At 43.6% G+C, this 16,415-nt stretch overlaps 1 protein-coding gene across 4 annotated transcripts in view; it reads right to left on the bottom strand.

Moving 5' to 3' along the window:
* Positions 1 to 15,621: 15,621 nt before the first annotated feature.
* Positions 15,622 to 16,415, bottom strand: part of ogg1 (8-oxoguanine DNA glycosylase) — a 31,513-nt gene continuing 30,719 nt past the window's right edge. For all 4 annotated transcript variants that reach the window (XM_069936735.1, XM_069936734.1, XM_069936737.1 and 1 more), the window contains one exon: positions 15,622 to 16,092. In XM_069936735.1, the coding sequence (XP_069792836.1) occupies positions 16,033 to 16,092 (60 nt within the window). In that variant the 3' untranslated portion in view covers positions 15,622 to 16,032. The remainder of the gene's footprint in view (positions 16,093 to 16,415) is intronic.

Here is a 16,415-nt window from a genome sequence, read left to right as displayed (position 1 = left end):
AGCCCCTGCGTTACAGGAATCATCCTAGTAAATCTTCACTGTACTCTCTCCAACATTATTACACCCCTTCTATGATAAGAAGCCCAAAACTGCACGCAGTTCTCCAAATGAGTTCTCACCAGTGCGTCATAGAGCCTCGTCAACACCTTTTTACTCTTATACACTATTCCTCTTGAAACGAATGCCAAGATATCAATGGAACAAGTGCAAGTATTAACTTTGCAATCAACAAAGTTGATTAAATTGGGACAAAAGCCACAGTTGCAGGATTATACCCAATCTTCTTAGTGGACATGTTCACAATTTCTTCATATCTCAAGTTACAATAGTTGGGCTCAGTGGAGTCCATCTTGTCAATTCCATCAATCAGATGCTTCACCCCAAAAGCGAAAGCCAGGAGTGTACGTTCTCTGGTTTCCAGTCCTACGAATTTGGCAACACCTGCAGCTACACTCAACACTGGCTTGTGAACACGGGGTGGTGGGGGGCAGGTGAGGTCAGTTAGACTGAAAAGGTGAGGAACAATGTCATTCTGGGTCAATAAGCAGCCAGGTCATATATCAAAGGATTCCACACAACCAGTAAAAAGTGTCAGTGATTCAGGAAAATAGAATCTCAGTGTTGGATATGATGTCATGTTCGTACTTGGACAATAAATCTGAACTTGAATCTCCACATCTAGACAAGTACTTAAATTACCAAGACAAAGCCTTTGGGGAGTTTTCAGTACTGGGTAAGTACAGATGACTAGCATGGCATGATGAGCTGAAAGGCCTCCTGTGCTGTACAACCAAGACATGGCAAAAGCTGCATTCCTCACGTTGAGAGGTGAAGACCTGTTCCCAAGCGTGCACGCGCCCTTCAGGTCTGAACCGGAAGAGAAGGTCCCACGACACCATCTTTGCCGTGGCTGCCACGGGGCCGGTTCGCCACAGTGTGGTTACATAGTGTTCTTTTTGCAATACCATTTAAATCTTAAAAGATATTTATATACAGTGTTTTTTAAAAATATATAAAATACATACATACAACACACACATATGGAAACTTATGACCATGTCCTCCTTTGGAATGGCACCCTAGCAAGACAGTAATCAAATCACGAAATTAAAAGAAAATGTGAGCAAGTTCCTCTATTTACGTACCATAAATTGCCCCATTTATACTGATTACTTGATCACAGGCACAGACATTCCCTCCCCAACCCCGATAATGAAAAAGGCACCTAGGGCATTGAAGATGAAGTCATTCATTCTTTGCTCAATTTAAGTTGGAAAAATTACAGACCTTGGAACTTAAAAGTATTTCTGGTGGGAAGACCATTTCAACTTTGGATTTGAGGGTAAAAGATCTATGAACTAAGTGGCAAGTAGACAGATGCTTAACCGTCAGACAAGCAGTTATTATTCCCACAGCAGAAAGAGGGATGGCGAATTCTTCACGAACCCAAGGCTGTTTGAACATGGCCCTGTGCACACTGCAATTTAAAGATGAATAGTTTTTCAGATAGACATTTTCAAGTTAACCATTCACAGATTTTATTTATATCTTAGATATCAAGTGAGTTCAAAGAAACACAAAGTTTCTGTATCTCAAAAGTTCCTTGCAAATAGATTATAGCCTCAACTTGAAATTTGACTAAAGAGAATTTTTAAAATCAGCTAAGTAGCCAGAAAAACAAGGGCATGATTTTAATTATAAAGGGTGGTAGATGTGGAAAAACGACCATAGATAGGGCAATGCTTGCAAAGAACTAAAATCTCTATCAAAGCAGCTCCCTCTGCAGCTTCTCGTTCAACCTTCTCAATAGTCCTCTTGTCAATCCCTCCACTCACAGACCAAGTGGCCGGTAATATCAACATTAATGTGGGTCTTCTCTTTGCCCGTGATGCCACTGCACAGGAAACATTGACAAGGCAGGTTTATTGTCATCTGATTGTACAAGTACAACCTGACAAAACAGCATTGTCCAATCCTCAGTGTAAAACACGCAGACACACAACCAGACGTAACACATACACAGACAAACAATACATATTCAGGTCAAATACTCATAGATAAAAATAAATAAATACATTTTGCTTTGTACGGCTGTGAGTCTCAGATACTTAGTGTGAGCAGCTCCTTTGGTCGTTCAGCAAAACATCACATGATACAGGAGCAGAAGTAGGCCAGTCGACCCATCGAGTCTGCTCCACTATTCTACCAAGAGCTGATCCATCCTCCCACTCAGCCCCACACCCCATAACCCTTAATGCCCTGACAAGTATTTGATTAGACAAGGCACAAACTCCTTTCCTATTTCAGAAGCCATTGCCAGCTAAAAAGCAGCCTTTTATATCATGTTACCTCTTCAACCATTGTGCTTCAGCGCAGAACAATGCTAGAAATTGGGATCATTAACATCAGTTAGAGGGCTATATGCGTGAGGTAAGGAAGGTTTAGTTTGTTCAGTAGGTTTACATATAACATCATGGGCCAAAGGGCCTGTCTTGTTGTGTAATGTTCTCTGTTCAACTGTGCATTTAGTTAATAATTTGGAAAATTAATCTTTAAAGGAATAGCACTAGAACACTTTAAATGACCAAAGACAATGAACACTGAAGTCCATTTTTTTTCAGAATTAGAATTCATTGTCATGAACATGTCACAAAATCCGTGTTTTGTGGCAGCTTACCGGTTAGGAAATTGCTGTAAATTGTACCTTAAAAAGTAAAATAAATAAATTAGCACAGAAGTGAGACTGGGGGCGTGTCTGTGCTTCATTCTCCATTTACAAGTCTGGTGGCGGAGGGGAAGAAGCTGTTTCTGTTCCGTTGGGTGTTCGCCTTCAGCCTACCTGCTTCCTGATGGTAGCAGTGAGACTGGGAGGTGAGGATCCTTGAAGATCTTAGGACACTGCCCCTTGTCGATGTCCTCAATGGAGTGAAGGGGGATGCCTATGATGGAGCAGGCCGAGTTCACAACTCTCTGTAGTCTCTTCCTGTCCTGTGCATTGGCACCTCCGTACCAGACAGTGATGCAGCTAGTCAGAATGCTCTCCGTGGTATACCTGTAGATATTTGCAAGTGTTCTTAGTGACAAAGCAAATCTCCTCAAACTCCTCATGAAGTATAGCCACTGATGAGCCTTCTTCATGGAGGCCCCAAGACAGACCTTCAGAGATGTTGACACCCAGGAATTTGAAGTTCTTAACCCTTTCCACTGCTGACCTCCTCAATGAGGACTGGTTCGTGTTCTCCTGCTTTCCCCCTTCTAAAGTTCACAATCAGTTCCTTAGTTTTGCTAACATTGAATGCAAGGTTGTTGTTGTGACACCACATAACCAGCTGATCTATCTCCCTCCTGTACCCTTCCTCATTGCTGTCAGTGATTTTGCTGACAACCATGGTGTCATCAGCAAATTTGTAGAGGGTATTTGAATTGGGCCTGGCCCCACAGACGAGGATGTATAGTGAGTAGAGCAATGGGATAAGCACACATCCTTGGGGTGCACCTGTGATGTTGGTGAGGAGGAGATGTTGTTTCCAATTCATACTGGGACAGATTATGTTATACTTTATATCGTATATAGATACATTTTAAAGGAGATAAATTGTGGGGTTTTTTTTTAAGTGTAGGTCACAAACAAACACAAATACTTTACAACTCAGATCTCATTTAAAATGCCAGAGCTCTGCTCAAGTCAGAGAGTCCAGGCTTCAAATGCCTTTGCAAAGACAATGCAAACTGCTTTGTTGAAGGACTTCACAAGTAGGTGTTAATTGGACATGCTGTGGAGTAATGGATTATTGTTTTGGAAAGCAACAGATGAACGGACTCAGAAGATTGGGTTTGGTGATGCAGTTTGAGTGCAGAGAGCTGTTCTAAGACGGACATGTGGTTTTCTCTGTTAGAGAAAGAGAGAGAGAGTGAGAGAGAGATTTCAGTTCCACAGTTCAGCAGCAGCAGCTGGGACTGGAACAGGACAAGCTGGCAAGCTTGTGGAAAAACCCCCATTTGGAAGACGGGGTGTGAGTTCTAAGTTCAGCTTGTTGAAAACCCTTGTGGTCCATACAATGGAGATGGTTGGCTGTATGATGTTTCACCTGAGCTAAAGGAAACAGAAAAGAAACTCTGTGGTGACCTGACCTGAAAGAAAGAGGTTATCATCTGGAAAACCCTGATGGGGCAAGTTTCTTCAGCAAGACATTGACGTGGCTGATCGGAAGGAATCAGTTTGTGTCCAACGAGCAACAAATCTCTCTCTGAAAACCGACAAGAACCTTCCTGAATGGCAACCATTTACCTTTCAAGCACCAAATCCTGGTGAAATTCATCAATGTTCAATTCTGTGCACAGTATAAGAATTGCCTGATACCGGTGAACTTGGAGGAGTGAGAAGTGAGATTGGACTGTGAATCAAAGAACTTTTCTGAACTTATATACACGTGCGCTTAGAATTAGAAGGGGGTTAAGTTAATAGTAATAAGTTAAAGTTTGATCCTGTTTTTATGCTTAAATAAAATTAAAAGTAACTGAAGTAATCATTTGTCTTGGTGAATTTCTATTGCTGCTGGGGTTTGGGGTCCTCTGGGCCCATAACATTACCGACTAATGAGGAAGTCAAGGATTCAGCTGCAGAGGCCCAGGGTTTGAAGCTTGCTCTCTTGTACTGAGGGTATGATCGTGCTGAAAGTTAAGCTGTAGTCGATGAAGAGCAGCCTGATATGCGTGTCTATGTGATCCAGGACTGAGTGGAGAGCCAGTGAGACTGCATCAGCTGTGCAGTGATTGTGGCGGTCGGCAAATTGCAGTGGGTCCAGACCTTTACTTAGGTATGAATTGATTCTGGTCAAAGCATTTCATCACATTCGATGTGAGTGCCATTGGACGATAGCCATTGAGGCAGCTCTCTCTGGTCTCCTTAGGCCCTGGTATAATTAGTACATAGAAATGCTGGAGGAACTCAGCTGGTCGCACAGTGTCCATACGATGTAAAGATATATCGCCAATGTTTTGACCCTGAGTCCTCCTTCTACCACCTTCAACCGAAATGTTGGTATTATGTTTTTAGCACCCATGGATCCTGCCAGACAGGTTGAGTTCCTCCAGCATTTGTGTTTGTTTTACGACAATCACAGCTTCTTCAGACTTTTGTGTTTCACGCTGGTATTAATTATGCCCTTTTGAAGCAGGTGGGAACCTCTGACTGCAAACGAGATTTAAAAGTCCATGAAGACTCCAGCTGGTTGGTTGACACAGATGTTCAGTACCCTGCCAAGTACGCCATCAGGGCCTGATGCCTTGCAAAGGTTTACCCTCTTGAAGGACATTCTGACGTTGGCCTCAGAGACAAATATCACAGGGTTGCCAGCTTCTTCAGGGATTCTTAATGGAATGGTTGGACTCTCCTTTTCAAAGTGAGCATAAAACGTGTTTAGCTCATTGGGTAGTGAAGCATCACAGCCATGTATAATGTATGGCCTCACCTTGTAAGACATAATGTCCTGCAATTCCAGCCATAGCTGGTGTGCATCTGACTGCTTCTAGCTTCCGTCAGGATCATCTCTTTGCTGCTGAGATAACCTTTTGTAGGTCACCCTGGACTTCCTGTAGAGATCTCGATCACCGGACTTAAACATAGAAGATAGGAGCAGGAGTAGGTCATTCGACCCTTCGAGCCTGCTCCGCCATTCAACGAGATCATGGCTGATCTTAAAGTTCAGTACCCCGTCCCTGCCTTCTCTCTGTAACCTTTAATACCCTTATACTGAAGAAATAGATCTAATTCCCTCTTAAATATATTTAATGAACCTGCCTCTACTGCCCTCTGTGGCAATGAATTCCACAGATTCACCACCCTCTGGGTTAAGAAATTCCTCCTCATCTCGGTCCTAAATGGTTTGCCTATTATCCTCAAACCATGGCCCCGGGTTCGGGATTTTCCCATCATTGGAAACATCCCATCTGCATCCATTCTGTCCAGTCCTGCCAGAATTTTATATGTCTCTATGAGATCCCCTCTCAATCTTCTAAACTCCAGGGAGTACAATCCTAATTTGTGCAATCTTTCCTCATAAGTCATTCCTGCCACTCCAGGTATCAGCCTGGTGAATCGCCTCTGCACTCCCTCCATTGCAAGAACATCCTTCCTTAGATAAGGTGACCAAAACTGCACACAATACTCCAGGTGTGGTCTCACCAAGGCCCTGTACAGCTGCAGTAAGGTATCCTTGTTCCTATACTCAAACCCTCTTGATATGAAGGCCAACATACCATTTGCCTTTTTAACCGCCTGCTGTACCTGCATGCTCGCCTTCAGAGACTGATGTACAAGTACCCCTAGGTCTCTCTGCACTTCCCCATCTCTTAATCTATTGCCATTCAAATAGTAATCTGCCCTCCGGTTTGTATTACCAAAGTGGATAACCTCACATTTATCCACATTGTAGTGCATTTGCCATGTATCTGCCCAGTCCCTCAATTTATCCAAATCACACTGGAGCTTCCTGACCCCCTCTTCCGTGCACACAACCCCTCCTAGCTTAGTGTCATCTGCAAATTTGGAGATATGACATCCAATCCCCTCATCCAGATCATTAATGTAAATTGTGAACAGCTGGGGTCCCAGTACAGATCCCTGTGGTACTCCACTGGTCACCGCCTGCCACTCAGAAAATGAGCCATTTATCCCAACTCTCTGTCTTCTACCTGCCAGCCAGTTCTCAATCCACATCAATACTTTGCCCCCAATCCCATGAGCCTTGATTTTGGAAGCCAGTCGTTTATGCGGGACCTTATTGAAGGCCTTTTGGAAGTCCAGGTACACCACATCCACTGGCTCTCCCCCATCTATTTTACCTGTCACCATCTCAAAGAATTCCAATAGATTTGTCAAGCACGATTTACCTTTTGTAAATCCATGTTGACTCAGTCCGATCTCTTCTCTGCTAGTCATATGCTCCGCTATTACATCCTTAATAATGGATTCCATCATTTTGCCCACTACTGATGTAAGGCTCACCGGCCGATAATTCCCCGCTTTTTCTCTACTCCCCTTTTTAAATAGTGGGGTTGTAGAGCTCGTCGAAAGAACCAAAGACTTGTTGATCCAAACCAAGGCTTTTATTAGCAAAAGACCGGAGCTCTTCACAGGTGGCCAACCAATCCGGAATGATCCGACCTGGCTAGGGACACAACCCTTTAAGGCCCAGACAATAGGTGTGGCTTAGCTCTCAGCCAATCGCTGTAAGCACAGTCTAGATACAGTAACTATATACACTATGTACATTGGTGATAGATCTGTACTATCACAGGGGTAACATTAGTTACCCTCCAATCCATGGGTACTGATCCTGAGTCTATCGAGTTCTGGAAAATAATTTTTAAAGCATCTGCTATCTGAATGCCACTTCCTTGAGTACCCTAGGATGTAGATTATCAGGCCCTTGGGATTTATCTGCCTTCAATCCCATCAATTTCCCCAAGACCATGTCCTTAGAGATACTGATTTCTTTCAGTTCCTCCCTTGCATTAGTCTCTATGTTTCCCAACATCCTTGGGAGGTTATTGTATCCTCTCTTGTAAAAACAGAACTAAAGTAAGAATTTAATTGGTCTGCCATTTCCTTATTCCCCATTATATATTCCCCTGATTCCGACTGCAAAGGACCTACTCTGGATTTCACCAATCTTTTCCTCTTGACATATCTATAAAAGCTTTTGCAGTCGGTTTTTATGTTTGCCGCAAGCTTACTTTCGTAATTTATTTTTGCTCTCTTGATTAATCCCTTTGTCCTCCTTTGGTGCATCTTGAACTGCTCCCAGTCTTTGGTTGTGGTACTTTTTTTGGCCAATTGATATGCTCTCTCTTCGAACCCAATGCTGTCTCTAATTTCCCTTGTTATCCACGGTTGAGTCACCTTTTTTGGTTTATTTTTATGCCAAACCGGTATAAATGATTTTTGCAATTTCTCCATTAGATCTGTGAATGCTTTCCATCGTCTATCCACAGTCAACTCCCCCATAAACACCACCCAATCAATCTTACTCAACTCCCGTCTCATACCATTGATCTCACCCTCAACAGGTTGCAAATTTTTTGAATCATTCACTGCTTTTGGTTGGGGTGCTCGCGCTATGTGTGCATGGGAACACACTGATTCACGCAGGTCTTGATGACGTTGGTGATAGCCGTGGCACAGTCATTCAAGTTAGAAGCTGGGTCCTTGTATATAGTTTCATCCACCGATTCAAAGCAGTCCTGTAGGTGTTCTTTCAGCTCTCCCAAGCAGACTTCCACCATTTTCACCACTGGTCTTCAGTCTCTGCTTGTACGCTGGAAGTAGAAATACAGCCAGGTTAGCAGACTTGCCAAAGTGCGGGTGTGGGATAGCTCGGTTGGCGTTCTTGATGGTGGTGTAACCGTGGTTGTGTTTTGGCTCCCATGCTTATGCAGATGATGTGTTGGTGGCAGTTTAGTCGAGACTTCTTCAGGTTCACCTGGTTGAAGTCCCCTACAATGATCAGGAAGGCATCAGGATGTTCTGTTCATGGCTGCTAATCACAGTTCTCAGCCCCTCCAGTGCTAGGCTGGCATTAGGCTGGGGCAGAATGTACACAATGATACTGATGAACTCTCTTGGCAGATAGATCGCCAGGTCAGGGATGCAAAACTGGGACATAACCATTCAACTAATAACATTGTCTTTTTATTTACTATGTTTGTGGAAATTGTTCCAGGGTGTAAATTAATTGTGTGTAAATTGGGCGGCACAGATTTGTGGACTGAAAGGGCCTATTACTACGCTCTATATCTAAATTTAAAATTTAAATGTAAAACCTCAAAACACTGGCATGGAATATGTAGAAGAGAGGCAACAAGTGGGTTGATTGACCCTCTCAGCCACTCTTTCTCTGGGGTATTTTGTGGTCAGGCCCAAGATCAGGGGAACCTTCAACCGGTCCAACTCACCTCACACCAGACGGGGCAGAGCAAACTTTCGTCAAATGTTGCTTCAGAATCAGGATTCATTGTTTTGCAGCAATATCAAATATCATATAAACCACCTTACAAAAATAAATAAAAATAGTCCTCAAAAAGTCAAAGTGATTTTGGTTCATTGATCATTCAGGAATCTGATGGCAGCGGGGAAGAAGTTGATCTTGTGCCGCTAAGTGCTCGTCTTCAGGCTCCTGTACCTTTTTCCCAGATGGTAGCAGGACGTTGGCCTGGGTGGTGGGGGTCCTTGAGCATAGAGGCTGCTTGTAGATGTAGATCTCCTTTTGGCAGGTTGGCATCACCCACAACTAGATTCAGTGTGGGCTTTCTACCACTGACCTCAGGAACTGCCCATAACCATCAAACCTAACCTTTTATAGGAGGACACGATCAACACAAAACTATATATTAAAAAAACCCAAGGAAATTGAAAGGTTAAAAATCAACATTTCTTCTGGCCATCCAGCATGATGGACAGAGAAGAAGGGATAGAGGGAACAGAAAACTCAGGTTCTTCATTATGGACACACATGTATGAAAGTTCCATAAATACACGGGCAAGGCTTTGCTTTGAGTCCGCACAGGACTCCTGAATCTAGTGAGGTATAGACTAATCCTCGATATTTCATGAGTTACTCCTTATCTTCAAATGACAATAACTCACAATATTTTGTGAGCATATTCATGCCTTGGTATTCTGGAGCAAGGATGCAAAATGAAGATTGCTACTGAGATTTTGGAATCCAAAGAAGATGCAGCTCACTGAGTCAACTGAAAGAATGCAACTGCTCATGGGTCAAGGATGTTGCATAAAACCAGTTCCCATCTGTCCCCGATCGCTCAGAGCCTCTCCTAACACTCCCAACATGCTCACCACTGATCACAGCTTCCTCAGATACAGGTCGTGAATATTATGTTACATTCTTCAGGGCTAACCACTCATTGTATATAAGGGTGTAATAGTCGAATTTTGCAGTCCATTTTTTTAGGGTAATATTTAGGGGGTCAACTATTACACGCATATTATTTTTGTTCTGCTTTGTTTGGGGTGTCTGGAGCTTGGATGGGTGGGCGGGCAGCCTGGACTGCGTGGTAAGTCCGTGGTCGGGTGTTGGGAGGTCGGATGGGTGGGCGGCAAGGACCTCAGTGAGAGTCCATGGTCATTGGATGGGTGGGCAGCCAGGGGAAAAAAATCAGGGATTGGGAGTCAACTTTTACATGGCATTGTAGAGCAGTCGCTACTGCTACAGCCAGGTTATAGCTCACGATTATAGCTCATGGGCAGCAAGGTTCACTGGTAGTTTATTCTACACTGAGTTTATTCAAGGGCACCTCTGCGTTTTATAGTGAGCTTGGCCGCATCACCACCGGGGCGTGGCTTAAGTGGGCCGACCACCGATTGGTCGGTTCCAGCATCCTTGTCCCAATTGGGCCCCCTGGGATCCGCCGGCAATTATTGCTCAGTTTCACCGTTCCACCAGTAGCCTATGGAAACAGACATCTCAGCCCGTGCGAGGTCTTGCCTGTCGCCACATTCAATGGCCATTTCCGGTGTTGGCCCGAGGCGCAAGCCGCTACAGCAACAACGATACACCCGTATATATGGTACTCACTGCTGCTGTTACTTCAATATGAAAGGACTGCCATTGCCAGTAATGGCCTTCACCATATGCTGAACACTCCATTCAAAAAGAGTTTATCCAAAATGTAATTTGGATGAGTGCTGACATGAATAAATGTGCGAAGCGCAGTGATAAAGGACATTGAAGCCCCTGGATGATGCAGTCAGATGGTTGAATGCAGTCTGGCAGTTGCATTTCCTCCTGAATGAATGCTTCATCTCAGCTATTCCACCATGGGTGGCCAAGGCATTCCTGAGCAGAGACCAGGATGGAACATTCTCAGCCATTGTTCACCCCAGCGAAGCCTGACATGGGTTCCAACAAACTGGAGGCGTAGTATTTCCATTGTGGGAAAATTGGAGGAAGGAAAGCTAATTCATAAATGTAGAAGAAATTGCATTTGCTGGGTCAAGGTGAACAAACTGCTGTGGAAAATTATATCTAAAATATCACTCCACTCCAATCTGAATGCTTTTTATTTCCAGTTGGTGTTCCCCTGACTGAGCCCCAGAAAAGTATGTGCCAAATACACTTTAGATTGATGATGTCTTTGCGTTGGTAAATCAGATCTTCACTCCTGGCTCCCACGGGTGTCAAAGCTGCACCTCTTAAATTACAGGGTAGCTTCAATAGCAGATGGACTTTGAAACAACAGTGCGAGCCTAAGCTTGCAACTGTACAGATGTTTTCAATTATCCAGCAGAAGACTGCACTTAACCATATAACCATATAACCGTTTGCAGCACGGAAACAGCCATTACTTCTTTGTTAAATCTTGCGAATATCTCCCCTCATTCGGGAGGGACTATAAAAGTCAATCATGGAAAACTATATTTGATACCCAATGCACCCCTTAATCATCTCCAATCAATCATCCAACACCCATGTGTTGGACTACCCTGTGATTCTGGCCATTGCTGGCAACAATGCATGAATGGTATTGGCTTTCCACTTTGAACTACAAAGACAAGGATGTTCAAAGGGGTCATTCGTGAGAGAAGATTTGGTGGCGATGTCTCTCATGGGCAAAAACACAGGAGGACAAAGCCAGAGAACTTCTGGAGGACAAAGAGTTGGAAGACATGTCCCAAGACAAGGCTGTCGAACATTTGAAGATGATGAAACATGGCTTTGGAAGATGTCGTACCCATGCAGTGTGAGATGTGGTGAGTTTGGGTTCGACAAGTCAAAGTTTGACTTGGACAAAGCTCCTTGATGCTTCGTTAAAAACACAATGCTCGGGAGCAATGCTCGCAAGTCAAACAGCGTACTTTATGTAGCAAAGATATGGACACGTAACCAACGTTACGGGCTTAAGCCCATCATCAATATATGAGCAAGGAATGGCATGGTTGGTGTAGCGATTAGCACAACACCGTTATAGCGCCAGCAATCGGGACTGGACTTTGAATCCCACGCTGTCTGTAAGGAGTTTGTATGTTCTCCCCATGTCTGTGTGGATTTACCCTGGGGGCTCCAGTTTCCTCCCACTTTTCAAAACGTACCAGGGATGAGGTCAATGGGTGTAATTGGGCTCGTGGGCTGAAAGGACCTGTAGGTCTAGATTTAAATTTAAAGCTAAATTTAATATGTGGGCAGACTCTGGAACAAATACAAAATCCTTGATTTCTCACTCAAATGCTTTCACCCTTACCCCACCTATTATGGGAGGATAATCCAGAACATCATTCCTTGGTGTAGTGCCCTTGGCCCGACCACCTTCAGTGGCTCCCACATTAGAAGATCAGCGGTGAGGTGATCACTGGTGTTTGCTCAATGTTCAATTCCAATCAAAACTCTACAGCAAATGAAGCAATCCAGATAACGAGATCGCGACCACACTCAGCCATGTCCTGATAAGCAGCAAGTAATAATCATGACCCAAAGTTGGGAATCTAACCACCGATCCTTGACATTCAATTGTTGAACTCCCAAATCACGTACCGCAAGGGTACACAATGACCACTGGCTCAGTTTTACCAGGGACAGAAAGAATGTGGTGACAAGAGCAGATTAGGGGCTGGCACATTTAATTTTACCCACTGGAAGAGTGCAGCTCAAACCATACTCAAGAAGCTCGACAATGTACAAGACAGCTCATCTGATTGGTACCGCATCAATCATCGTAAAGAATCAATTTCTTCCATTACAGCATACAAATGCTACTGAACAAAATGCATTGCATTTACATGACAGTCTACTCTGACAGCATCTCCCCAGCCCGTGATTTAATTTTTTTTTAATTGACCTCCATCACGGTTACAGATCCTTCCGGCCTATAAGCCTGTGCTGCCAAAATACACCAATCAACTATGATCCCATACACTTTGAGGGTGGGAGGAAACTGGAGCCCCCAGGGAAAACCCACGCAGACACAGGGAGAATGAACAAGTTCCTTACAGACAGCACGGGATTCCAACCCAGGTCGCTGGCGCTGTAACAAGAAAGAGAAACACTCTAGGTGGTTGGTAACACCACCTGCAAAATCCCCTTCATGTTCACACCATCATGAAATATTTTGCAGTCCCTTCCTCATTGCTGGATCCATATCCTGCAACACTCAACCACAGCACTGTGGAAACAACTTTATCTGAAGATATGTCGTGGCTTAAAAAGGCAGGTCACCACCGTATTTCACCACAAGAGTAGTTGGGGATGGGTCCCCACCAGAATTTCTGGCAGTCCAATGCCAAGATCCCTCCTCTGAAGCTTAGTTGTTGCTCATGGACCATTCTGCTTTAAAGGGTTACCAATGATGTCCAATTGTTCAAACCATTGGCGACACGGTTGGCGTAGTGGTTAGCATAATGCTTTTACAGCACCAGTGATCGGGACCGGGGTTAGAATCCTGCACTGTCTGGGACGAGTTCTCCCCGTGTCTGCGTCAGTTTACCCTAGGTTTCCTCCCACTGTTCAAAATGTACCAGGGGTGTGGGTTAATGGGGTGTAAAGTGGGCGGTACAGACTCATGGGCAGAAAGGGCCTGTTACCGAACTGTGTGCCTAAATTAAAAATATACAGTAGAAGTAATTTGAATGGATAAATATTTATCAGGCAATCAAGTCAGTTTCTTGCACCACTCTTTGTTGATGTTGTTTCTTCAATTCTGTTTTTATTTTTAAATTTAAATTTCAACATACAGCACGGTATCATGACCCTTCACCCTATGAGCCTGTAACACCCAATTAACCTACAACCCGCATGTTTTTTTGAACAGTGGGCGGAAACCAGAGCACCCGGAGAAAGCCCACGCAGACACGTGGAGAATGTACAAACAGCACCAGATTTGAACCCCAGTCGCTGTTGCTAACCAGTACGCTAGCCATGCTGCACATGCAAGTTCTGATCTAGTTATATTCTTAGTTATAATCACGTGAACCATTAGAAGAATCCTGTGGAGAAAATGTGACCCTATATAAATCAGATTGCTTCGCTGTGTACAAATTTTCTTAATGACAACAGCCTGCTTCAAGATTACATAATGGACACATAATGGACACTACTTCAGAGTTGAGGTCCAGGGATTCCGAAGTATTAAAAGCCTATTCTTATCACAAAGACAGTTGCTAAAAATAATTGGTCAGATAAAGTGAACCCACCACCTGAAGAGAACTTAAAACTATTGCCTACAAGTTTGTCTGGTGGAAGGAGTCCGTCTGCAAGAGAAGGACTGAGTGGAAGTGGCGTATCACAACAGCATTTTGTGTGCTGCGTATCGGGTGAATCATTGCATAAACTTGGTGGAATATTTGGTTTCAATCCACTGTTTACCAAGGACACATTCCAGAACTTGGATTATTTACCAACAATAAATACCATTTGACCTTCACTCTTGTAACTAGCTTCAGCTATTCACAGTCCATTACACATTGGCCCCAAAGTAGATGGTGTAACTTCCTTAGTTTTGAAAGGATCCTCTGCTTTTATTGTGGTTTGATAAAGCGGACCACTCAAGTAGCAGAAAGCCCTGGATCATTTGTTCTCACCATGTGGGCTGGAGCTACCATGGTAACCATTTGTTGGGCACTAGATTCAAACCTTGCAGCTTTTAAAATCCTTACCTAATGAATTCAGAAAAAAAAGTGTGTAAACAGGGATGAACTTCAAACTGAAACTGTTCCTGGCCCTAAATTTTAAAATCTTCCTGCCTGAGCACTCCCTTCCCTGCGGCTGAGCTTAAAGAACTGCAGAAGTTCTTCACCAGGGTAGGAGGAAGTCTCACTCTTTGGGAGCAGGTCTAAACGTTCCTAAGGTTGTTATTTACCCTGTTCTGTTGATTGAATTCCTGTTCTTAGCCAGCGTTCCTTTCATTTTACTCCAAAGGTATGAACATTGAATTTTGCAGCACACCACCACCTCATATTCCAATTATGGCCCCCACTATATTGGGGAGACCAATTATAGCCCAGGCTACCATTGACTTGCACTGTGTCTGCTAAGGGCATCTGCCATAAGTACATCACCCGGACAGCGATCCTTCTTGATTTCTTCTCACTTGGTCTAACTTTCCTCTCTCCACCCCACCTGCCCATCAACCCTACCTTATCTGGTTTACCTTCCTGCCTCTGCCTCACCCACCCCCCTCTCTATGCCATCGGTGCTCTGTGATTAGTAAGGGATTGCTTAAGATGGTATGTGAGTGGAAAGGGAAGATTGAGAATCACTGCTCCAGACCTAAATGTTACTGAAATATTTTGCTTGAGAAAAATTGTCATTGGCCCATTTCCTTCGGAGTTATGAAACCGTGCACATAACGAGTCAATTAGGTATGACTAAAACAGTGGTCCTCAAACTTTTTTCTTTCCACTCACATTCCACCTTAAGCAATCCCTTACTAATCACAAAGCACCGATGGCATAGGGATTACTTAAAGTGGAATGGGAGTTTAGGGAGGCAGGTTGAAAACCACTGGTTTAAAAGTATCAATGTATTTAACAACTGAAGTAGTTCTAAATTGTGTTCAATATTGCATTCTAGGAAACAAGGCAGTCACATACCAACCTTCCACAAACAATGATTTGATGTGATCCAAATGTCCTGCTTTATTGCTGATGAGTGTGGGATAAACATTGATCAGAACATGGGCAATAACTGCCCTAGCCTTACTCAAAGTATCTCATACATCCACTTGTCAGGGCAGATGGAGCCTTGGTTACTGTCTTATCTGAAGGATAACGTCTTTGGAAAGCAGTGTTTCACTGGAGTGCCAGATTAGAACTTGGGGCTGTCTGGAGCAGCACTTGAACCCACAAGATCCTGAGTCATATGGGTATGTTGGCCATGCTGATATTGGTTCATGGGCATGGAAGGTAAATGGAACCAGTCACAAAAATGCAGTGTAGTAATTGTAGACTGTAACACATTGTCCTCTGCGCTATGTTGGACAAGCAGTGAGTTCTGCTATCAACTCCTGGGTCTTATTGCCGTGCTACTGCTCTTGAGTGGATTTGTAATCTTGGAACTTCTTCAGATCTGCTGAAAACAGAACCTAGAGTAAAGAGAACAAACGATTTTGTTTTGGAGAGATGGACAGAGCACACTCAGTGCTGACAGGAAACTGTCAGTACTCACTCTCTAAACCATACTTAAGTTTGTTGCCGGGAAATTAGCCATTTATCTTTGGTACTCTTTGATCTTATACCAATGGATGAACCAAGTATGCATGCAAATTGATACAAATTATACAGCAGATTTACCCCAGAAACATTAATTTTTTACAAGACACATTTATAATTCTTCCAATATTCTATCCAAACCCTTCAATTACAGCAAAATTTGTAACTTCTGTTGCATCGTCTCCCTCCAAGAGAG

This window comes from Narcine bancroftii, chromosome 5 (assembly GCF_036971445.1).
Source record: "Narcine bancroftii isolate sNarBan1 chromosome 5, sNarBan1.hap1, whole genome shotgun sequence".
Classification (NCBI taxonomy): domain Eukaryota; kingdom Metazoa; phylum Chordata; class Chondrichthyes; order Torpediniformes; family Narcinidae; genus Narcine; species Narcine bancroftii.
Note: the sequence above shows the minus strand (reverse complement) of the source record. Positions and strands in the feature narration are given on the sequence as shown.